We start from the raw sequence: 25,468 nt of genomic DNA, 5'->3' as shown, positions 1-25,468 counted from the left end.
GGACCTGAACAGGACTGGAACAAAGAATGTTCCACATATCTCACGAAAAGGCAGGCATAGCTGGGACCCATGCAGGTTCCCATAGCAACATCTTTAATTTGGAGGAAGTGAGTGGAGTCAAAGGAGAAGTTGTTCAATGTGAGAACAAGTTCAGCCAGGCGGAGGTGGGTGGATGGGGGCTGGTTGGGCCTCTGTTCAAGGAAGAAGTGGCGTGCCCTCAGGCTATCCTGGTGGGGGATGGAGGTGTAGAGGAATTGGACGTCTATAGTGAAAAAGAGACGTTGGGGACAGGAAACTGGAAACTGTTAAAGTGACGGAGGGCGTTGGAAGAGTTGCGAATGTAGGTGGGAAGAGACTGGACAAGGGGAGAAAAAAGAGTCGAGATAGGAAGAGATAAGTTCGGTGGGGCAAGAACAGGCTGAAACGATGGGTCTACCAGGCAGTCCTGTTTGTGGATCTTGGGAAGGAGGTAGAAGCGGGCTGTGCGGGGTTGGGGAACTATGAAGTTGGCAGCCGTGGAGGGAAGATCTCCAGAGGAGATGAAGTCAGTGATGGTCTTGGAAGCAGTGGCTTGATGTTCGGTAGTGGGGTCATGGCCCAGGCGGAGGTAGGAGGAGGTGTCGGAGAGTTGGCGTTCAGCCTCCGCTAGGTAGAGGTCGGTTCGCCAAACAACAACAGCACCACCCTTGTCAGCAAGTTTAATGACAATGTTGGGGTTGGATCTGAGAGAATGGAGTGCTGCAAGTTCAGAGGGAGGTAGGTTGGAGTGAGTGAGGGGAGCAGAGAAATTGAGACAGCCGATGTTACACCGGCAGTTTGCAATGAAAAGATCTAGAGAGGTTAAGAGGCCAGAGAGAGGGGTCCAGGTAGATCGAGAATTCTGAAAATGGGAGAAAGGGTCAGCTGTGCGGAGGAAGACTCCTGACCAAAGAAGTGGGCACGAAGACGAAGGCAGCGGAAAAAGAGCTCAGCATCGTGCCGAGCTCGAAATTCATTGAGATGGGGGCGTAAGGGGATGAAGCTCAGGCCTTTGCTAAGGACTGATCATTCTGGGTCAGAGAAGGGAAGGTCAGACGGGATAGTGAAAACATGGCTGGGGGTGAGATTGGAAGAAGGGATGGGGTCAGAGGAAAGTGAATGGGAAGACGGTTCTGGAGGGGTGTTGGTGGCCAAGAGTTGTTGAAGCTTGCGACAGTTGACACCTGAAAGGAAGAAAAAAAGTTTTTTGTTAAAGCGCCGGATGAGGCGAAGGTTGAAATGGAACTGCAGACCAGGACTCTCTATTTCAATATCCAGGTCATTTATATATATCAAAAAAAGCAGTAGACCCAGCACTGACTCTTGGGGAACACCACTGTCTACCATCCTCCAGTCTGAAAAACAGCCATTTACCACAACTTGCTGTCTTTAAGCCAATTCCTTATCCAAGCTGCCACTGACCCACCTATTCCATGAGCCTCAATTTTGTTAACCAGCCTTCTATGTGGTACTCTGTCAAACACCTTCCTAAAATCCATGTAAACAACATCCATTGTATTCCCTTCATCAATCCTCCCTGTTCCTTCATCAAAAAATTCAATTAGATTCGTCAAACACGATCTGCCTTTTACAAATCTGTGTTGGCTCTCCTTAATTAGCTTGAACCTCTCCAAGTGCCTGTTAATTTTTTCCTTGATTATTGTTTCTAAAACTTTACCCACCACTGATGTTAAACTGACCAGCCTGTAGTTACTAGGATTGTCCTTACATCCTTTCTTGAACAATGGTGTCACATTTGCCAGTTTCCAATCCTCAGGCACCTCCCCCGCATCTCGGGAAGATTGGAAAATTATGGCAAGCTCTTTCGCTATTTCCTCCCACAATTCCCTTAGCAACCTGGGATGGAAACCATCTGGACCAGGCGACTGATCCACTCTAAGCATACCCAGTCTTTCTAGTAGCCTGTCTATCAATTTTCACCCCTTCTATTGCTTCTACCTTTTCCACTTCTACCGATATTTTGTCAGCATCCACTTCCTTAGTAAACACCGATACAAAGTACTCATTGAGTATTCTAGCCTTGCCCTGTGCCTCTAAGCATATATCACCTTCTTTGTCCCTAATAGGCCCCACCCCGCCTCTTACTACCCGCTTACTGTTTACATGCCGGTAGATTTTTGGGTTCCCTTTTATGTTAACCGCCATTCTACTCTCATATTCTCTCTTTGCCAATCTTATTTTCATCTTCACTTCCCTTTTCAACTTATTGTATTTGGTCTGGTTCTCCCTTGAAGAATTCACCTGACATTCATCATACACCCTCTTTTTTTTGTTTTATCATCTTCTCTATCTCCCTTGTCATCCAAGGAGCCCTTGCTTTGGTTCCCTTACCCTTCCCACTTGTTGGAATGTACCTAGCCTGTAGTTGGAACATCTCCTCCTTAAAGATCACCCATTGTTCCGTTACAGTTTTCCTGTCGGTCTTTGGTTCCATTTTACCCTGGCTAGATCCTTTTGCATCCCATTGAAGTTAGCCCTATTCCAGTTTACAAGTTCCACTCTAGATTGTTTCTTGCTCTTCTCCATTGCTAATCTAAATCTTATGAAACGATGATCACTTGTACCCAAGTGTTCTCCCACAGACACTTGGTTGCCCTGGCCCAGCTCATTCCCCAGCACCAGATCCAGCAATGCCTCCTTCCTAGTTTACTCTCATAAATCAATTTTCTCCCTTTTTTTTTTAGTCATCCTCTGCTGGTTTCTAAAAGTTTCCCAATCTTCTGACCTACCACTAATCTTCGCAACAATGTATGCCTTTTCTTTCAATTTGATACCTTCCTTAACTTCCTTAGTTAGCCACAGATGGTTCATCCTTTTGGTAGAGACTTGCTTTCTCAGTGGAATATATCTTTGTTGAATTATGAAATATCTCCTTAAATATCTGCCACTGCTTATCTACCGTCTTACCTTTTAATCTATTTTCCCAGTCCACTTTAGCCAACTCTGTCTTCATACCTTTGTAATTGCCTTTATTTAAGTTTTAGACACTAGTTTCAGACCCAAGTTTCTCACCCTCAAACTGAATGTGAAATTCTATCATGTTATGATCACTCTTCCCTAGAGGATCCTTTACTATGAGATCATTAATTATTCCTGTCTCCTTACACATTACCAGATCTAAAATAGCCTGTTCCCTGGTTGGTTCCACAACGTATTGTTCTAAGAAACCATCCCAAATACAGGAAACTTTTTTTTATCCGGCACGGACGGGACCGATGTGGTGCCGGTTCATCAAAAATTCCGGATAACCGAACGCTATAGTAAAAGATACGGAGCTGAGAGCTCCGTATAAAGCAACAAACCCTGTTGCTTAGCAACAGCTTCAGAACAATGGCCACAAGTTGCAAGCGTCTCTGTAGCTTAGCAACAGCTGCAGCCACACCCTTGCACAGCAACAAATGGAGGAAGGCAAGTAATAAAAGTTACCTGAACCTACTCCTGAATTTTGCCGGTTAACCGAGATTTTCGGTTATTTGGTGCTGGTAAATCGAAAGTTTCCTGTACACTCTATGAACTCGTCCTCAAGGCTACCTTTGCCGATTTGATTTGTCCAATCTATATGAAGATTAAAATCGCCCATGATTATTGCAGTACCTTTCTTACAAGCCCCCATTATTTCTTGATTTATACTTTGTCCTACATTGTAGCTACTGTGAGGGGGCCTATAGACTACTCCCACCAGTGTCTTCTTTCCCATATTATTTCTTATCTCCACCCAAACTGATTCTACATCTTGATCTTCCGAGCCAAGATAATTTCTCACTGCTGTGCTGATCTCATCTTTTATTAACAGAGCTACCCCACCCTCCTTTTCCTTTCTGCCTATCCTTCCAAAATGTCAAATACCCCTGAATATTCAGTTCCCAGCCTTGGTCACCTTGCAACCACGCCTCTGTAATGGCTATCAGATCATACCCATTTATTTCTATTTGTGCCGTCAATTTATCTATCTTGTTACGAATGCTGCATGCATTCAGATAAAGAGCCTTTCATTTTGTCTTTTTACCATTTTTCCCTACTCTGACCCTATTTGCTGGTGCACGCTTATGTTTGTATGCTCTGACCCTTCCTGTCACACTCTGGTTATCATTACCCTTATCGCTACCCTGCACTATTGCCTTGTCCTTTCTCTTTAACTTTCTAAATTTCCCCTCACCTGAACCCTCCCCCCACTGAGAAGCAAATGTAAATTAGAGTGGGTGAATTCAATGTCAAATCAGGTACAGAAAGAGAAATAAAGGGAGGGAAAGAAAGATTGGATTAAGGAGAGTAAAAAAAGAAAGAAAAGTAAAAAAAAAAAAAATTAATTTTAAATTGTACGGCCTAGAAATTCGATAAAGCCCGAAAACTGGCGGTGCCACCGCGGGCCAACGTTAACTCCCGCCTGTAAAAAGAACGCAGGCAGCACCACTATTTTGGCGACATCCAAATTCGCTCAACGTGCGTCAATTTGACGTTACACGCTGATTGACGTCACGATCTTGATCATTAAAATATTTGAGGCAAGCGCAGGCAACGGCAGCGCTGCCAAGCTGCCTAATATGGTGGCCGCCCCGTTCCATGCGTTCCAATGGGTGGAAGCGAGGCGGCCGCCATTTCTTCTTCAAAACTGGCCTTAATGGCAGGTGCTAATGGTTCCAATTTCTAGGCCTACATTTTTTAAATATCCAACAATTAAAACCTGAAAAATGAGACTCCACACTTGTAATAGTTAATTTTGAGTGCCAGAGAAGTTGACTGGCAGTAATTAACACTTATCATGCCGTTAATAGGGTACTTGGACTGAAATGGACAAGACTTAACTTCTGTGGCGAGATTAGTTTGTATCTACCACGCAAATACTGCAACCTCACGCTGCTCAATGCATTTCAATGGTGAGGCAAACAGTGAGATGCTGTTATCGCGAGCTAACAGCGGAGCGGCGCAACTCAGCCAGCAACTTGTGAATATTCGAGTTTAACCGCGCATCTGCCCCTCGCCTGAAGTTGCGCATAAATAACGGCAAACACAATTAGCTGCACCGTTATCTTGGTAGCAAATTCTGGCCTATTATTTGAACAAGAATGTTTGAGTTGCTAGTATCATGGTGCTATAGCTTCCTTTGTGAAGCAGGAATTCATGAATTTTATTTGTGCTCATATCTTGCAGATTAGCTTAGCTTGGTGATGTGTTTCTTGGGCAGAGTGTTGTTTAATTGTACAATAGTTCAGAAAGTGAATGTTCTTAAAATTGATACTGGCTCGGATTTTGCGGTGGTAATGACGGTGAAACTGTTAGTGTTCGTAGTCATTACTCCTCTGAAAGTGACAGGAGCTTATGGAGTCTGCGCATGCGCAGTTAAACACAGAAATCCAGAAGTTGGTGTCAGTCATTCCCTGTTCCTCCACAGGTTGCGCTGTGGAAATTCCCAGAGCTGGCAATTAAAATCACAGTTCCTGATGAAAACTTCCCCTATTATGCTGGAATGTCGCTGTTAACCACCCCCCCCCCCCCCGCCGAAAAAGTTAAGCTTTGTTGAAAGAGGTGTAACTGGGATTTTAATGGTGTATTGACTACTGAACAACTGTTCTGGCCCTGAAAAGCTACTTTTATATTTGTGGAATGTCAAATTGTTCCATTAATATGCTAAGAATTATATGGTTTTTAATATAATTTTTTTTAAAAGTTTGTTTATGATATTTCAGTTTCTACCATAATCCTATGTGTATGTCCCAATCTTTATTTTGCTCACTGTAAAATTAATAAAAATAAATTATAAGCTGTGCATTTTACTTCCTGGTTTGCTGTCTGAGAATTCTTCAATGTGATTGGCTGCTTAGCCTGCTTGATGACATCACTGTTGCTGGATGCTGGCAATTCGCTTGATTTGGCGCCAAATTCAAACTAACGTTGGGAGAGCTGAAATTCATGCCACAGAGATCGCTAGATCTTTGTGGCCAGCTTTCTTTAAGGTCAGCGGTGAATGCCGTCGCTTCGCCACTGACCACAAATTCCGGGCCAACATTTATTTACATTATTAATAAATAGTAATACATTTAATTAAATTGACATTCCGAGCTGATGGAATGTTTAGTAATAATATCCTTCAATACAGCTGCTGTATAATAAGAAATAAAGTCAATATTTCAGACTACTCCATTATGAAAAGTTCACAACATATCTGTGATCCCAACATTATTGCTTTTAAATTGAGAACATCAAAAAGAGTTTTGAGATGATTTGAACCACATATTTAAGTTGATTCAGGTGCTTTAAATGAGTGTAATTTCAGAACTATTTGCTTTGAAAGACTTTATTTGAACCCAAGCAATCTGGCTCATCATTAATTGTACTTAGGCCAAGCAGGTGGTTAGAGGTTTTCCTCCATTTTTCTCATGATGGAAGTACTTGGCTGCTGGTCATAAATACAGTCTTGTAGACCCTAGAAAGGCGTTAGTAGCTCTATGTGACTCCGTGTACTAATTGGGACATAGAGTAAAAACAGAAAAAAATGGGCCCTTGCGATTGTGGGAAGGATGCAATAGTACCTTACTAAAAAGTTTTTCTAGTTTTACAACTGTTTGCAAATGCTGTATTATTGGTAAACTAATAACTATTTTACTGTTCACAGGATTTTTCCCTTTTTAGTCAGGTTTGCTTTGAGGGAGCAGTTACTTTCATTCGAATAACATCTAAACATTTCAGATAGTAGAATTTTACTACCCAACAGATTACGATCAAGGATCTCAGCTGATGTTGAACTCGGGCAGCAGATTAAATGCTATCAACCAACCTATAATCTTTGAGACTGTGTTAGATAAAGGGTGATTCTACATCTCAAGCCAATTAAACATCAGACACAGAGTAAAAGTAAATGGAAAGAATCCTGCTCTGATAAAAGGATCAGTTATTCCAACTATGCCTCTGATATAGCCTTGAATTAGAGAAAAGCAATAAAATGGGTAAATCTTCCAACAGAAAAAAATAAAGTGAAGTTAAATCTGCCACTTCTTTCTAAAAGACACAAGTAAAATTGTAATTTACTGACAATGTTTCTACCCTAGTGTTCTTGCAGTATTATCATGTGGGTTCACACAAGAATTAAATTGCTGTAAATTTACCACAGTCATTTACCACTTTCTTTGTGCAAGTTAACGTCGAGATGGCTGACTCTGCACACAAGGTTAAGGAAATTCTGCTTTAAATACTTCACTTTGTTACATTAGTCCGGAATTTGTGGTCAGCAGCGAAGCAAAGGCATTTGCGGCTGACCCCGAAGAAAGCTGCCAACAGAAATCTTGCGATCTCTGTGGGGAGAAGTTTGCCTTTTTCGATGTGCAATTGAGATCAGTATAGTGGGAAGCCCATAGCGCCTTTTAACCCGTGTGACATCAACAAGCTGTCTAAGCAGCTTTTCACAATGCAGCATTCTCACAGACAGGGAACCAGGAAGTGAAGAAGCTGCTTTTATTCTGACTTTTAAAAAATGTTACAGAGAGCAAAACAAAGATTGGGGCTCTCACATGGGGAAAAGGTATAATCTGAAATAAATATGAACAAACTTTTAAAAAGTATAATTTTTTTAAAGTTTCTTAAAAATTGTCATTTTTATTATAATGGAGATTTGATACTCCGCAAAATTAAAATGAATTTTTTTCAGAGCCACAACATTTGTTTACCAGTCAATACGCTGTTAAAACCCCAGTTACATATAATCCAACAAGGTCTAAATATAAATAAAAACAGAAAAAGCTGGAAATACTCAGCAGATCAGGCAGCATCTGTGGAGAGAGAAACAGAGTTAACGTTTCAGATCGATGACCCTTCGTCTAAATATTAATGGGGTATTTAACAGCGATATTACCGTGGAAAAGCCCAAGTTTTCGTCAGTTTCATTGATTGCTGGCTATGGTGGTGGGGTGGGGGGGGGAGTCCACAGTGCAGCTTGTGTTGGAGCGGTGAATGACTGACTGACTGCAACTTCAGGATTTCTGTGTTTAGATGCGCATGCACTACATCCTGAAGTTGCGTCAGTTTCAAAGGGGTAAATTCGCTGTTATTATGCACAGCCAATATCTCCAAAATTGGTTACAAAACAAAAAAAAAATCGCTGTATGTTGTCATGAAATCAATGTGTAAAATTTTAAGGAGAAAATAATCCATTGCTGCTATTGGGAAGACCAAAGCCATTGTCTTTGGTCCCCGCCACAAACTCCGTTCCCTAGCCACCAACTCCATCCCCCTCCCTGGTAACTGTCTGAGGCTGAACCAGGCTTATTGAAATAAATAGTAACCTGTAATTTAGATAATAGAAACATTAACTTTCCATTCAATTCTGTAATAAAGTTTACTTTGTAAAATGCAAATAATACCTGAATCAAAAGATTCTGTACTTTTTAAATTCAATTTACATATATTCTCTAAAAACTTTAAACATACAATACAGGTGTTTTAGAACTTTTAACCCATGTTCCCTAATGAGATTAAGGAATCTTCTTTGTCTGGTTCAGCAGTTCAAGACCCAACATTCTGTCCCATTCGCTTGCCCTAATCTATTGACAGCGATGGGCAGTGCTTATACTTGTGCTTGCATCATTACCCTTCTCCATGTCATCAAGCCCACCATGGATCATTAATTCATCCCCAGTCTGGCTGCTCACACACTAATGGTGTGCAAGATATCAGTGAGACAGCCCTCCTGAATTTCAGATGAGGGCAGAGAGATTCCAGAAGCAGACCAGGAATTATTTAGTTCTAGGGGCAATTAAGAAAAGACTAGCTGTCAAACAAAGCACAGGCAGGATGTAGCAAATTACAGGGATTTTTTTTGTTAGAAGAGCTGCTCTTCTCAATGCTTCGGTAGCCTCCAGGGAAATCATTTTTGTGTGTGATGGCCATGGATTGTTTGCTTCCTGAACCAAGAATTATGCCTTTACAATACTCCCACTTTCCAGTAGGTCTTCAGCCTCAACCCATACTGTATGTTGAATCAGACCGGAATATAATGATCATCACCACAGAATTTTTAACCAAGTGTTAGGGAGTTTCATAAATTGCGGGACCCAACAGTAATAAGGTTAAAAAGCTTATTGTGCTTTGTGCCAACTACTACAGTTTGACAGTTATTTTATCCAAGTTACTGTAGTGCTGCATAGATTAGGTTTTGTAAAAAACAAATTCACTTGATACTATTTGTGCTTCATATAATTACGTTTTTCTTTTTACATTCGCTATGTTGGCAGGAGGGAGAAAGACAACACACATAACTGACATTTTTGAAGGAATAAAACACTCAATTTCAATCTGTGCATCAATCGCCTTGGCTTGACTGTTTTACTACAATGTGGTGACATAACATACTGGGCGCACCAATGTGTTGCTCCTTAGAATGAAAAGATGTAGGTATGTGCCTACAAACTCCAAACCAATAGGATAGAATTTCCACGTCCTCACCTGTGATGAGGTACCTCATACTCGGTGATCATGCATTGGAAAATTGCTGTGGGAACGTGTCACAGAAAGATTCTAAATATATGGAGATAAGAACCTGGGTGGTGATGCTACTACTATTACCATTGCTACTACTACAATTATAACTACAACAGGCATTTATATAGCACCTTTAATTTAGAAAATAGAAAATATGTAAGGGAAAAAAATGGGTGCCAAACCAAAGGAGATATTAGAAGGGGTTGACCAAAAGCTTGGCCAAAGATGTGGGTTGTAAGGAGGGTCCTCCTTTGAGAGAAAGGTGGAGAGGCTGCAGTGTTTGCGGAGGGATGTAGGGAAGGAATTCCAGAGCATGGAGCCTAGTTGGCTGAAGGACGCCTGCCAATGCGGGGGGGGGAAGGCAGGGAAGAGATGTAAAGAGGAATGCACAAGAGGCCAGAGTCAGATGAAGAGAGAGTTTGGGGGGGATTGTAGTGTTGGAGGAGGTTACAGAGATAGTGAGGGGCAAGGCAATAAAAAGATTTTAAGACGAGGATGAGAAATTTAAACTTGAGGCATTTGGGGATCGAGAGCTAATGTAAGTCAGTGAGGACATGGGTGATGGGCAACTGGGACTTGGTGCAGAATAAATTACTGCTAGCAGAGTTTTGGATAAGGTGAAGTTTACATAGGGTAGAGGATGGGAGGCCTGCCAGAGGAACATTGGAATAGTTGAGTCTGGAGATAACAAAGGCATTGATACGTGTTTCAGTGGCAGATGGGCTGAGGTAGGGGCAGAAGTGGGCAATGTTACAGTCGTGGAATTGGGCAGTTTGTGATGTAGAGGATTTCGGGTTGGAAGCTCAGCTCAAGGTCGAATAGAGCGCTGAGGTTGTGAACAATCTGGTACAGTTACTATATAAAAAAATCACGAACTAAATTAAAATTACATAGGGGAATAAATTCCTTAAGGGTTCTCCTTAAATTTGCCGGAACTCTGTTTAGCGCAGGAATGGGTTTTTTGTTGATCTTGTGTCAAAGAGAACATTCAGGGTGCTAGACTCTGGCTAGCTCTGCATGATTCTGCAGTTAAATCAATGGCTGCAAACAAAGTCATTATCAAAAATGGTGAATTTGAATTCTTCAGGACTCTATATTGGGCATCATTATGGTTTATATCAGTGACTTCCTTGAAGTTTTTACATATTCGGATGACAGTATCTATCATCAAACACCAATTCTCTCATTTTAGATACACTCAGTGAGGGTAATTTTCCATGTCTGCGCTACCGACATCCAGCCTTGCCTGCTGGCAGTGCAAATTGGAAATTCCAGAATTTTCCTTTGCGGCTATACTTTCCTAGTAGTTTATACCGTCATGTCAAGGCTAATGGTGCTCGTCATTATTTATGGCTAAGTGGTACTGCAACTTCGGGCGAGGGGTAGATGCGTGGTTAAATGTGAATATGCAAAAGTTGCTGTCCCTGTTGTGCCACTCCGCCGTTAGCTTTTCGAAAATGGCATCTCAACCTCCCTTTTTTTTTAAGGAACTTGCTGTGTTTGCCCATTAAACTCACCACAGAAAGTTAAGTCTTGTCATGACAGGCATAAGTACCCTTTTAACCACACGGTAAGTGTTAATGACTGCCAATTAACCTTTCTGGCAACAAAAATTAACTATTACAAGTGTGGACTCTCATTCCTTCAGGTTTTGGATTTTTCAGGGAGATTTTAAAAATATCACATTTTAAATGTGACTTTTTTTTTCTTACTTTTCCTTTCAGTTTCTTTTTTCTTAATCAAAACTTTCTGCCCCTCTGTTTATTTCTCTTTCTGTACCTGATTTGACATTGAATACACCCACTCTAATTCACCCTCCTTCTCAGTCTGTCCTGTGTTTATTTCCCAATCCTTAAATCTCATTGGTCAAGGACCCACTAGACACTCACATCCATGCACCCTTAGCCATTCCCTCTCTCTCTATGCTCACATTCACAGAACTATGCCACCATGCAGCCCTCACACTCTCTCTCACTCTGATGCTTTGACCACAACTGACAACACACAGGGAGGGCCCTTGGTATTGCAACCTCACTCCATCTTTGTCTCCTTCTAAGTATCTATGCTATGCAATCTCTGCACTCACTCATTCATTCTCACTCAATCTCCACTTGTCTCCCTCATTGCAGGAAAAGAGAGCTCACAACAGGAGAGCGCGAGCCAGGACAGGAGGAGGGCCGCCCTCATTAGCCCAGCTCACCCCCTGGGAGGAAGGCGTCCTGGAGATTGCCGGGGCTGACCGAGATGTGGACGTTGGGGAAGGACAGACAGCAGCATCCCCGCAAGCTGGTGACAGAATAGTTTGCCATCTCCCTCATTGGCATTGCATGAGTCGCTGATAATGATTCTGAAGCTACTTCATATGGGCTTATGATCATCTGCAAAATGCAATGTGCATGTAATCTTGGCATCACATCTCTAACTTTTTCCTTGACTCCCCCACATGACCATCGAGAGCCCCCGTCCCCACTGTGCAGGAGGAAGAGCCTGAGCAGCCAGACTCCTCAGAGGAATCTGCAACCTCTGAGGGCGCAGCGTCAGCAGAAGTAAGCGCACCCAGCACTAGTGCAGACACTCACACCTCGGTGGGATCTTCGGGACATAGAGTAGAGTTGTCACCTGGTGTATCACAGCTCACAAGTGAGCATCAGCAGATTGTGGAGACAGGGACAGCAGTGGAGAGTCCTCGTCGGAGGGCGCAAGACTCTGCCAGCTCGGCTCAGCTGCATGTCGACCCTCTGCCTCTGGGTCCATCCGTAAGATCAGAGGTGATGGAACTCCATGCACAGATGCAGGAGTCTCTGGCAGGTTTTGTCTCTAGGGTCACTGCGAGTGTGGAGCGAATGGAGGAGTCCACAGCGAACATGAGCAGAGCCTTTGTGGAGTCATTGGCGCATGAACGCATCAACACGGAAAGGATGGCTACCTACGTGGAAGTGATTGCTGCCTCCGTGGTAAGGCTGGCTACGGTAGAGGAGGGCTACGGCCACAGAGGAGGTTAGTCGCCAGGGTATGGAAAACATGGTGAGTGTTCAGAATAGAATGACATCTCTTGAGGAGCGATGGGCATCTATTGAACAGAGAAACCAGACCTTCATGGAAGTCCTTCTGAGTAGGACTGCCATTACAGATACGGGTCCCCATGGCCCCCCTGATGTGCAGCAAGCTGCTCTCAAGCCACTTGCAGGCACTGAGGGGGACCTGACCCATGAGAGGGAGGTTGGTGGCAGACCTGAAGGAAGTGGGGGCTCCTCTCCAAGCGCTCACACTTCCATGCCACTGCAGAGCCCTCGGTCAGAGCCCTGCCGGAGTACACACCCAACGGAGATAGAGGTCTCAACCCCTGCACAGCCGCAGGAGCAGCAGACTGCTGGCGAGCCCTCACAGGCTCGCCATCCCAGAGGACGCCCGCCAAAGGTGTCGAGACAGGAGCAGCAGGAAAGTGAGCAAGGGGCCCCCACATCTGCTGAAGCCACAGGGGAACCACTATGTAGGAGCACGCGTAAGAGGAAAATAAAGCACAAATAGTCACAAGGGTAGTCACTTGGGTGAAATGCTGTGTATTGTGTGAAAATGCCATCAGTTGTGTGTTTTTCATAAAAATTCTGATGGCAACTTCTGCAGCTGTGGTGTGTGTCATTTCGCGAATGGGGCTGGAGGTCCTCTAATGCCAAGAGGGGAAGGAGAAAAAGGCCTCCCATGCTTCTGGTAGGTGCCTCAGTTGAGGAAGCGCTGAGTGAGGGTGGCGAGAGGGGTCTCGCAGGAGGTCACACTGGAGAAGTGTGTGAGGCTCCAACCTTCCACAGGTGTGGTTAGGCCTGGCAAAAGTTGCCCCAGACCTGAGACAACAAAGTCCTACCACCTGCAAATTATGACTGATCAAATATCCTCTTTAATATTGGACCTGCAGCTGATAGTCAGCAAGCCAATAGTGTTCACGCCAGGTTTCACAGGCGTGATCCTCACCAGGCGCGTTTTACGTGGGAAAAGGGTTAAACAGGCAAGGGCCTGTTAAAATGGGATTATAAAAGCCAATCAGTGCTGTTTAAGGGCCCTAAAGACCAGTCCCACCTGTTGCAGACGGGACTGATTCAGGTCAATCAGACACACCTAGGTTAAAATGGCGTGGAGGCGGGAACCAGGGGGGCGGGCACGACCCCCAGGTTTTGCGATTTTAACCCCCCGCACGCCTAAAAGCCCGTCTCACGGCCCAATGAAAATCGAGGCCGGAGTGTTCTCACGACCATACATAATGGGTATATCCAGGGTTACTAAGGGATCACTGAACGGTTTTGAGATGCCTTTGCTGCTTTTTTCCACATGACTATTAGTACTACGGTGAGTTTCTAATAGGAATCATGCTATATCTGAACGTTTTAGAGGAATAGGACCAATGGAGGAATGCCAGGCAGGTCAGGCTCTACTAGAGGTATTCTGTGCTCACCCACCAACACCCTGACAGACAGAGGTGCATATGACTCGATTTATCAGCAGATTAGTGAAATTCCAAAGTTGCACTGTGAGAGCAGACCCGATGGCACAGGTAAAATATACGAAGGACAGACTAACTTTAATGTTGGATGGTTCTTCTGAAATATCCCAATCACAGCATTTCATGCTTTAAGTGGTACTGCATGAAAAAAGAAATTCCAGGGTAGTCTGATTGGCCACCAGGCACCTCTGCAGGCCCGGGTACACCTACCTGCCAATAGCCAGGTCAGCAAAGAGCCAGAAGAGTTGTGCTATCTGCTGTAGAGACACCTGCAGCTAGCCTGCAGCAAAATGATCAGCTGTGGAGTGAAACCTGCCTCCACCTCCTTTCAGGCATGGAGCAATGCTGACCAATGGAAATGATGTCCTGGAATGGGAAGCAGGGTCACTACTTCCAAAAGGCGGTCAATAGCTGGGCTGCTCGGTCACTTGCCTGCAGACTCCACTTTGTACCTCGACACTAGATTTTGTTTCACTTATTTCTGCCCCTCACTTCTCTCTCTCTTTTCAGCTTGTCAAATGCTACCAAAAGGTTTTTAATGTCTTTTGAGCCTTTCCAACTGGAATCTAGAGCAAATCCCCACCTAAGAAGCAGCCGGAGATCAGTTGGTGCCTCCACCTTCACTGAAGCACAGACTGCAGCTCTGATGGCAGTAGGGGAGAGCACCCTGCATAACGGCTTCCAAAACATGGTGGTTGCGATGCATGCTGTTGTCTCTCAGGACTTTCAGAATCTGATAGTTACCATTAGACCAGCCATCTTGTGGGGACACAGATCCACTACCCAGTGGAATGGCATTGGCTGGAGTTCACCTGCCTAATACTGTTGTCTCTCACATCAGTAGCACATGACAGGCATCCAGCTCAGAGCACCATGCCAGTGGATTGTGGGAGGTGACACCAGGCTGTCCAGGCAAAAGCTCCAGAGATGCAGCCAGGAGGGCCACGTCAGTCCCATGACCCTTTTGTAGAGCATAAGCAGCCAACCACCTCCCATGTTACTGACCCTCAGGATGTATCTGGGAGAAGCAAGAGATAGGTGAAAGAAAGGCATATGTAGCCACACAGGGGAAAGCACGGTGTTAGGAAAGAGCAAGTTAGCTTATGTTCACTTTGGACTTTACTGTAAAAAAAAATAGAATGTACACTGATGTTGCACTTTGTTATTAATGGAGGTTGCAGTCATACGGGAAAGGGTGCACTTATCTGCTGCTGACTTATTCACTCAGGTGATGATTATTGGCAAGGTCATGTGAGTGCAAAGAGGGCTGATGTGTTGTCATATTGTTGGATGGTAGTGAATTGACAGAATGTCCCTTTATTTGAAAGTGGGAGAGACGGAGGTAAGGCTCCAGTGACTGTGTTACACAGAAGAGAAGACTTTAGTGATGGGATATGTTCGGATAGACTCTGGGTAATGCTATTGTAAGAGTAAATGTTGGGCAGTAAAGGGAAACTCCTGATCGTAAGGGTTGCATATGGGAGAGAGTGGTGACATGAACCCAAGAGGATATCTAATGCAGATGGGAAATTTGTAACAGAGCTAAGACAGAAAATAGCATATAAACAGCATAGTACACTTCTGGTGATCGTTGAGCTCATTTCTAGCCATCTGAGAATAAGCTGCAACTGTATAGGAAAATCTAGGACACATCCCAGTGCTTGAAGTGTTGTGTCTAACTACTTACTTTTTAGTAATAACAGTCCCTGTACGTATACAATATGTACTTTTTTCTATTTCCTTAACAACCCAAGCCACCATGAAAATGTACTTTAAATGCAACTTCTGGTTAAAATCCCAAGTAATTTGACCTGGCTAAATAGACCTCTAACTGTGCTAATAAATGTAAAGAAAAAAACAAGAACATTTTCCTTCTAATATGACACACAATATATTGATATATTACTGACATTCTATCTTGGTTCAGCAGGTTATTTATCTGTATTTATTACCATCCAACGTACCTTATATCTCTTTTTACATCCAGGTACAGGACAGGCAAAAGGCTTTTCTTCTCCTCCATTCATGCACATGGAGCTCAGAATAGCTTCTGAACTAATTGCACTTTCTGTGGTCCAAGACTCATCACTGTCTGATTCTTCATAGTCTACCTCCTCTTCATCATATTCACTACCTGCGAGAAAGAGATGGAGAGACTTATGTTTAAAAACAAACAAAAAAAAATCAAGTCATTTCATAAAATAACATTTTGATTTCACCCGGCCATCAAACATCCCAAAATCCGTTGCCATTCCAGTGAACTGCTGCTGTAAATTAGTCAGCAGTCTGTCGGAATGAAACCCAGTTACATTAGTTCCCGACCTTGTGCTGAAGATTTCAGATACAATTGTTGAGATGGAGCTTCACCCATCCCTTACAAGGCCATTGATGTAAGGGGAACCGGGGCTGGAAACTTAAAACGTTGGAATTCTTGATGGTGATTTTGTGAATGGGGGCGCGTTGGAGGCGGGACTGCTGCTTGTCGGGTCGATGTCCCGCCTCCATCGATTTGTGGCCAACCCACGCTATTTCCCCTTGATTGACTTAGTTAAGCCCGCCCAGCGGGCTTAGCAGGCCAATTAAGGGAAAGCCGGTTGCAGAGCATGTTAACGTATGACGTTTCATAGATGAATTATCATTGTTTGACAGCTCCGTGAAGCTGTCAAACAGTGACATTCTCTGCAGTTTGATGAGGTCTTGCATACAATACCTCATCAACCTTCTTTGTTTTACAGAAATGAGATGGTTGTTACATTTGAGAATGCAACGGCCATCTCTCATCTGCAAGGCGGAGGTGCGAGACTCTCCGCATACAAACCGACTGAAGCCTGCAGGAAGAAACAAAGGTAAGTACACTTTTAAAAACACTTTGCACTACCTCAGATACTCACTTCTACACTCTTGCACCCACCACTTACCTTCACATCACACTTTTGCACCCCCCCGACCCCCGCAGACCCAGTACTCGTCTCGCTGAGCTGGCGTGTTTTGGAGCCTTCAGGAAGCCTGCACTTGTGAGGGCAAAATGGGGATAATCCTATTTTCTGCCTGTTGACAGGCAGTTAATAGGCTTTAATCACTTCCCACCTCCAAGGAGACGGGACCCGGCACGGACGGCTACCTGTCTCCTGGGAAGATGGCATGGAGGCGGGTTGGGAACCCGCCCCCAAATTCTGCCATTTTCCCGGCCGTCCCGCCTCCCCAGGGCTGGCAAAATCACCCCCAAGTGTCCCAGGCCTTCTTAGGGTGCCAGTGTACCGGCCAAGCCACCAGTGTTCATTAGACTTAGAATGGAGGCAGCCGTAGGAACACGATATGAACTTAAGAAAGAACAGGTCCGGAAAACAATCCATCCCAAAAACGAATGCCCCATAATCATTCATGCCTTCAAAAAGCTATCCAATTCTCCTACACTATCTGCCTCCACATCCTTCCTGGGCAATCTTTTCCACATTTAACACCCTCTACATAAAGTAATTAAACCTAAACTGTCCGTGCAGATTCCCTCCTCTAAGCTTGAGCCAGGTCATCAACCTGAAACGTTAACTGATTCTCGCTCTACAGATGCTGCCTGACCTGCTGAGTATTTAAAACAAATGAAGATGATGGCCGAAAGTATTTCAAAGAATATATTTTTCAGTGATATTATTAATTTCCCTTTTCCTCCTCGTTAGTTGCTTTATTTTAGCTGTTTGCTGCCTGCTGATTTTGGATAGGTCATTTTCATTAGTCTGTGTTTATTGGTAGGTTCCCTCGCTGTTCAATTGTGATGTGTTATGAATATGATATCTGAACCAATCAGGTGCAAGTATGGCACATGGGCCACAATTTTCATCGCCTGTTTTGGGTGAGAACAGTGTGATAGCATGTTCAAAATCGGAGTTAAGAACTTACTGCCCGTTTCTGCTGTCATTCTGCCTGCCGCCATTTTGACTGGGGCCTTCAGATAGGTAACTCAGGCTTCCGCCAGGAACAGTCAGAAGCCTCATTACACAATGCAAATCCGGTCCTATGACGTCAATAGCATCCTGATGCAATTTTCCAGTATCAATGGATGTAGTGTGTGAATGTAACCAAAGAGGCCCACCAAGTGTCACATTATTTTTGTGGGACCCCAGGACCCCCACCCTCTATGATCACATCCACCCCCCCACAACTTACCATGCTGGCGGCTGCCCAGGCCATATCTTGAGGCCTCAATCTGCCAAGCTGCATCAGGTTACCTGTTTAGTGCTCTGCAGCTCGCCTTCCAAATTTAAATGAGACGAGGGCCTCTTTGCTACTGGAATAGGCAACCGGCCAGGGTCACCCAAAAGTCAAAATCAACCCCAATATATTTTAGTGCAATAGGATTAATATGACAGTATTAAAGGCACTCCTGACAACTGAGCAGCATTATTCCTGTAATATATGGGGATTCTTCAGCTTCCGTTGTGCAGGCTGAAACTTTAAAAAGTGGCCGTCGCAGGGAGCTTCCAGCAGCTTAAGAGTTAATTTTACACTAACGTGCACAATGGCATTACCAAATGAGTTAATCTAACTTCTACTTTAACAGTAACTTTTTGAAACTAAAAACATTACACATTAAATACCCTGCCAGATGTCTTCCAAACTTTTCCACCTACGAGGCTGATTTATTTTCCCCAGCAGATTTTCTGCTTTGTTTTTGTCTCCAGTGCTCATTGAGATATAGTGGGCTCCAGTCACTGGGCTGGAGTCCTTTCCTGTATCCCTGAAGGCAGGACTTTACAACAACAACTTGCATATATAATGCACTTTAACGAAGAAAAAAGTGTCACAAGGTGCTTAAACATGTAAACAGCAAATTCCCATGAACAAACCTAAGATATCGTACATGGGATAAGACCAGCCATTAATTGAACTCGAGTTATACTGGAGTGGAGATAAAATAAAGGCTACATGTCATCTTTTCCGCACCCTTAGAGAAGGTGCAGGAATGAGGGACTTCAGTTACGTTGACAGACTGCAGAAGTTGGGGTTGTTCTCCTTGGAGCAGAGACAATTGAGAGGAGATTTGATAGAGGTGTTCAAAATCATGAGGGGTCTGGACAGAGTAGATAGAGGGAAACTGTTCCCATTGGCAGAATGGTCGAGAACCAGAGGACACAGATTTAAGGTGATTGGCAAAAGAACCAAAGGCGATGTAAGAAAAAACTTTTTGACGCAGCGAGTGGTTAGGATCTGGAATGCACTGCCTAAAAGAGTGGTGGAGGCAGATTCAATCACAGCTTTCAAAAGGGAGTTGGATAAGTATCTGAAAGAAAGAAATTTGCAGGGCTACGGGGAAAAGGCGGAGGAGTGGGACTAGCTGAAGTGCTCTTGCAGAGAGCTGGCACGGGCTCGACAGGCCGAATGGCCTCCTTCTGTGCTGTAACCATTCTATGATTCTAATACTTCTAACCTGCACTGTTTCCAACTCCCAGGGACAGATCAGCACTACCAACACCAGAGAGTAAGAACAGTTAGACTCTTGGTGGCAGGCCATTATTGGCAGCTAATGTGCAAAAGAGTATTTGCTTAACACCACTTCTAATTACTGCCAGGAGAACTTGGTTATCCAATCAGCCACGCTCATGGAGATATAGATATACAGAACGATTTTAACCATCTCCACTCGGTGAAAACGGAGCGGGGGAACAATTAAAATGGAGTGGCTCTGTTTCCTGCTCCATTCCCGATTTTACTTAGTATTTACAGCACAGAAACAGGCCATTTGGCCCAATAGGTCTATGCAATTGTTTATGCGCCACACAAGCCTCCTCCCACCCGTCTTTATCTAACCCCATCAACATATCTTTCTACTCCTTTCTCCCTCATATGTTTATCTAGCTTCACCTTAAATGCATCTACGTTAGTCGCCTCAACTACTCCTTGTGGTACCGAGTTCCACATTTTAAACACTCTCTGGATAAAGAGGTTTCTCCTGAATTCCCTATTGGATTTATTGCTGACTAAATGATACTGATGGCCCCTAGTTCTGGTCTTCCCCTCAAGTGGAAACATCTTCTCGATGTCTACCCTATCAAACCCATTCATAATCTTAAAGACCTCTAGCAGGTCAGCCCTCAGTTTTCTCTTTTCTAGAGAAAAGAGCCCCAGCCTGTTCAACCTCTCAGTGCTGGTATCAGTCTAGTAAATCTTTTGTGCACCTTCTCCAGTGCCGCTGGTTTTGGCAGCAGATGAGGCATCTGCCGAACTCTGGTGGGAGCCACATTAATAAATGCAAATTGGGGTTCCATGACGTAGATGGGACCCCAATAATATTTCAACTCACTCCTAAGCGGACGCCTCCCACAGCTGCCCTGCCAGGTGAACCAGGAAGCTGAAGCCCACTAAGGTAATTTTTTTTTAAACTTTCATTAGTGGGGCCTGGAGAAGCAGGAGTGCTCATCCAGCCTCCACAAGGAAGGGCTGGGGCTCTGCTGCCCTGGGCTCCTCCCCTATCAGGCATTTGGAAGACCCCCCCTCCTGGACAATGGTTTGTTTGATTCTTTTTTTATTCCACTATAATGCAAGTATAACGTTGGTTAGTGAATGGCTATCACATGATATGTTGATAAAATTATAGAATTTCCTTTTTACAGACCATTTCCCATACTGTTTTTTCATTTGCAGTATATTTTTATACATATGTGTCGGTGCAGGCTCGATGGGCCGAAATGGCCTCTATCTGCACTGTGGGGTTTCTGTGATAATCCAAACCAGAACTAAAATAAAGATAAATAAATGATGTTCTATGTAATATGCCACAATTTAGTTTTTAAAGTGGCTGCTCCAATTTTTCTTTTTAATAATATTAAACTACAAACTGCTCTTTCACAGCTTTACTACACTGCAAATGTTTTGCTTGGATAAAATGCAAATGGTTGCAAATGTTAATAAAAATCATGTCCCAAGAATGATTCCTGCTCTGAAGAGTTGTGGCAAGAGTTGTATTGCTTCAATACTGAAGCTCACTTGTTAGAGTTATAAGCTCAAAAGTACCAGCACTTTATTTTTATCAAATTACAGAAGGGCAAAAGCTATACTATTCAGTATTCTGAATAATAATTAGCCATTACTGTTCAACAGTGGCATAATGTGGGCATTGTGAATGACAGTTAGCTGGACTATTGGGAGATGTGAGTCTTGCTCCCAGGATGTGCAAGTCCTGCTCCAGCCGTATGAGACATCTGTCAACAACAAATTTCCTGACGAGCAGCAGAGGTGCTCCAAAGCTGCCCAGGCCGCTCCAAGGTAGCAATATGCTGCCAAAGAGCAATAACAGTATTCTTCAAGGGTAATATTACAGAAATTTTCAAAGTCAATTATCAACTCTACATGCTCACTTAACTACAGCTTATAAAGCTACAATTTCCAGACCGCCCCACTGGCTTACTGGGTAAATGTGCTGCCTAACATGGTGCTGAGTCACATATACTAGTAAGGTCCCAGTTTTGATCTGCAGTCTGTGCTGAATTGGCTAATCTCACTCAGATAACTTTTGGGTGTGCTACAATTGGCCTCAATGTTCCCATCAAGAAAAGGATAAAATAAACAAAAGTTTCAATTCCTGGTCAGTAGCTCCTGCTGGACAATATATGAGCTTAATGTTGAATGCCCCTGTATACTGTAGGTGGGAAAGAGCAAGAAAAAGAATTCTCACAGAGAATACAAAGTTTTGGTCATGCAGGTCATAAACAATGGAACAGCACAAAGAGGAGGCATGAGATTTGTCCAGCAGATTAACCACCGGACTGTGCAAGATCGGACAGGAGAAAAGGCATCTATGTTGGTGCATCACAGCTCAGCCAAATTCTGTCCTTGCCTGACATTCACACATGTGTACTCCCAGCAGGAATTATTGGCTAGCAAGTGGGATTGGGAACACTAGCCGGTTTTCTCTGCCCTAATCTAGCGTGCTTGAAACTGTTTCTTGGCCAAATCAGTAAAATTCTGGTGCAGCAATCTAACAATATTAGTTGGGAATGTTTGGCCACAGTTAGAAAAATTATGAGGATCTTTTGGCAGGACAGTGTAAATTGTAATCATATACATGCATCGGCGCATAGAATTTAGCAAAATAGACACTTTACATTACCAAAAATAAATAGAAAAGTTATACATGTGAATACATTGAAGGGAATTTTAACCTAAAAAAATGGGTGGGTTGGGGGCGTGGGGGTAGTTAAATTGTTAAAAATTGTATTCTCGACCTGAACCCGCCTTCAACCCGCCCACTTCTGATTTTAACGGAGGCAGCCAATCCTCTCCCAGGAGGCTGGACGTCAATTTAAATATAATGAGGCTAGAAGCCTCTTTTTAATCTCCATTTTGTTTTCAACTGCATGGGAACAGGTTTTACACAATTTGTAAAACCCGGCAGTTACAGCAAGGTGGGGACTGCTGGATCCAGGACGTAAGTGCCTTTATACCTACCTCCTGGATCCAGGGTCCCTGCCTAACCCACGCCCCCTGTGTACAGGGACCCCCTCACGAGGCCGCCGATCGCCCCCTCCCAGGCTTCCCCGCCCCCCCGATGATGCTGAGGCCGGCCACGATCCTCCGGTGGCCGGCCACGAACTTCCCTTCGCCACTCCGATCATCCGGCCCCAATCCTCTCTCCCCCACACCCCCTGATCCTTTTAACGGCCTGGCCTGACACCCGACCAACCCCCCAGATCCGTTTAACGGCCTGGCCCGATCTCCGACCAACCCCCGCCCCACCCCCCCGATCCGGTTAACGGCCTGGCCCGATCTCCGACCAACCCCCGCGATCCATTTAACGGTCTGGCCCGATCTCTGACCAACCCCCCCCCCCGATCCATTTAATGGCTTGGCCCGATCTCCGACCAACCCACACCCCACGATCCGTTTAACGGCCCGGCCCAATCCCTGACCAACCCCCCCCCCCGATCCTATTAATGGCCCGGCCCGATCCCTGACCAACTCCCCCCGCCCCCCCGGTCCTATTAACTGCCCGGCCCAATCCTATTAATGGCCCGGCCCAACCCCCGACCAACCCACACCCCCCCCCGATCCTATTAACAGACCGGCCCGGCCCGATCCCCGACCAACCCCCCCCGATCCTGTTGTCAGCCCCGCCCAGCCCCCCCGATCCTATTATCGGCCCCGCCCAATCCCTGACCAACACCCCCTCGATCCTATTAACGGCCCGGCCTGACCCCCGACCAACGCCCCCCCATCTCGCTCCTATTAACAGCCCGGCCCAATCTCTGACCAACCCCCCCCACCCCGATCCTATTAACGGCCCGGCCCGATCCCCAACCAATGCCCCCAACCCCCGTGATCCTATTAACAGCCCAGCCCGACCCCCAACCAACACCCCCCCCCCCTCGATCCTATTAACGGCCTGGCCCGACCCCCAATCCCTCCTCTCTACGGACTAGTGCCACAGGCCTACCCGCCCGCAGCCAGCCAGCCTGCCTCTCAATCTGGCTGGCTGCTGGTGGGGAACTGAGGCCTCGTATGCAAATCAGGCCTTGCCGTTAAAGTCGGCAGGGCCTGCGGGAAACCCCGCCTCCCTGACCGCCTCGGAGCCCCCCCCCGCCGCCCCAAATCCGGTCACCTCCTTAAAATCCAGCCCATTGTATTAGCTTCAAGGTCTAAAAATATTTTATCATTTCCCATAATATCCTTTGCACAACAGTGAAAATTAAACATACACTAAAAGAGCCTGCTACCTTTCCAGGAATATCTGCAACATGGCAATCTAAAAAACTAGCATATGGATACAGCTTTAAAAGAGCTGATTTTTCACCTTTTTGGGGATTGTATCAAGAAACATTCCTCCTCCCATCAGGTTTTAATGTACTTAAATTAGATATGTATACACCTTAAGTTACAAAGCCCATGTAACTACTATTTTCAAATATGATATGTGAAAAGAGTTACATGGGCCTTGTAGCTTACTGTATACATAATGGCCTGGAATTTACAGTCAGCAGCGAAGGGAAGGCGACCGCTGTTGGCCTCGAAGTACGCTCCGCAAAGGGATCTCGCAATCTTTGTGTTGAGAACTTCGGGTTTTCTGATCTTGAATTCAATGCAACGGAACTTAATGGGGAACTTGTGCGAAGTGCTGTGACATCAACAGACTGTCTAAGCAGCCAATCAAAAGGCAGGATTCTCACAGACAGCGAACAAGGAAGTGGGTAAGCCCTTAAAATTCCAACTTTTTAAAATAGTTAGAGGCAACAAAAGAAAGATTGGGGTTCTCACAGGGGGAAAAGGCAAACCTAAAATAAAGATGAATAAACTTAAATTAAAAATCTTTTGAAAGGTTTCTTAAAAATGTTAATTAAAATGGATAAATTTCACACTGCACAAAATTAAAATTAGTTTTCCAGGCCCTTAACATTTGTTTAGCAGCCAATACACTGTTAAAACCCCAGTTACACCTAATTCCCATGTGTCTAATTTGTGTGGGGAATTTAACAGCGTACTTACTGCGGAAGAGCTGAAGTTTTCGTCAGTTTCAATGATTTACGAGATTTTACTGATTGCCGTCTCTGTGCAGGGGCGGGGGGGGGGGGGTTTCAAAGAGGTGGGATGATGGCGTAGTCTGAGAGTACGCCATCATACCCACTGCAAATTCAGGGCCAATGTACCATAAGTATTCATGAAACCCTGATACGAGGAGTTTCAAACGTTGGAGACACAAAATTGGTCTTGCATTTCTAAGGTGTCTGGGGGCATGCTCCCCAGAAAAGTTGAACTTTTTATGAAAAATTCTGGTTGATTTCAAAATATTTTTATACTTTGCATCTGATAGATTTTTAATTGAAAACAAGGAAAAACAATGTGACATTTTGATTTTCAACAGATATCATTTCTCCAAATGTTACCTCAAAAGTCACTCTCCCACATCCAAGACCCACCCATTCACAGAAACATGCTTGCCTCCTCCAACCCTCTTAGGTCATACTGGCAATCATATCCCCTGCAATACAAGCTGGGCATTTCTCCCACCCCTATTCAAACTGACACTCTTTTCCTCCTCTCCCCTTAATTCAATCTGGCATTCCATGCCCTTTCTAACCCAGTTAAAACTGGTACATTTCTTCCAACCCCCATTCAAGGTGGCACTATTCTCCACCCAGTTCAAGCTGACATTATTCCTCCCCCCCCCCCCCCCCCACCCCCTCAGTTAAATCTTGCATTCTCTCCTCCTCAGTTAATGCTGGCACTTCCCTACCACCACCCCCTAGTCAATGGTGTCCCTCCCTTCAGTTAATGCTTAATGCTGGCACTCTGCTTCTGGTCCCAACTTTTGCCCCCTTTATTCCCTTCAATGCCAGCCATTTTCATCTCCCTTCACTACAACCAATTCCCTTTCCTCTTCATTTTTATTAATTTCCCTCTCCCCTTCACTTTCATTTTCAATCTTCCCTTCGTTGCCATTCATTTTCCCCATCACCATCCATTTTGCACCCCCATAGTATGGAT

At 44.6% G+C, this 25,468-nt stretch overlaps 1 protein-coding gene across 1 annotated transcript in view; it reads right to left on the bottom strand.

The window, feature by feature from the left end:
- The window catches only part of jazf1b (JAZF zinc finger 1b), a 380,857-nt gene that overhangs the window by 11,785 nt on the left and 343,604 nt on the right, over nt 1-25,468 (bottom strand). Inside the window, exon 4 of the mRNA XM_085988620.1 lies at nt 15,964-16,133. Within this exon, the coding sequence (XP_085844746.1) occupies nt 15,964-16,133 (170 nt within the window). The remainder of the gene's footprint in view (nt 1-15,963; nt 16,134-25,468) is intronic.

The sequence above is a fragment of the Somniosus microcephalus genome, chromosome 5, assembly GCF_052327205.1.
Source record: "Somniosus microcephalus isolate GS21.2 chromosome 5, FLI_Smic_1.0, whole genome shotgun sequence".
Taxonomy (NCBI): domain Eukaryota; kingdom Metazoa; phylum Chordata; class Chondrichthyes; order Squaliformes; family Somniosidae; genus Somniosus; species Somniosus microcephalus.
This window is presented reverse-complemented; position numbering and strand designations above follow the sequence as displayed.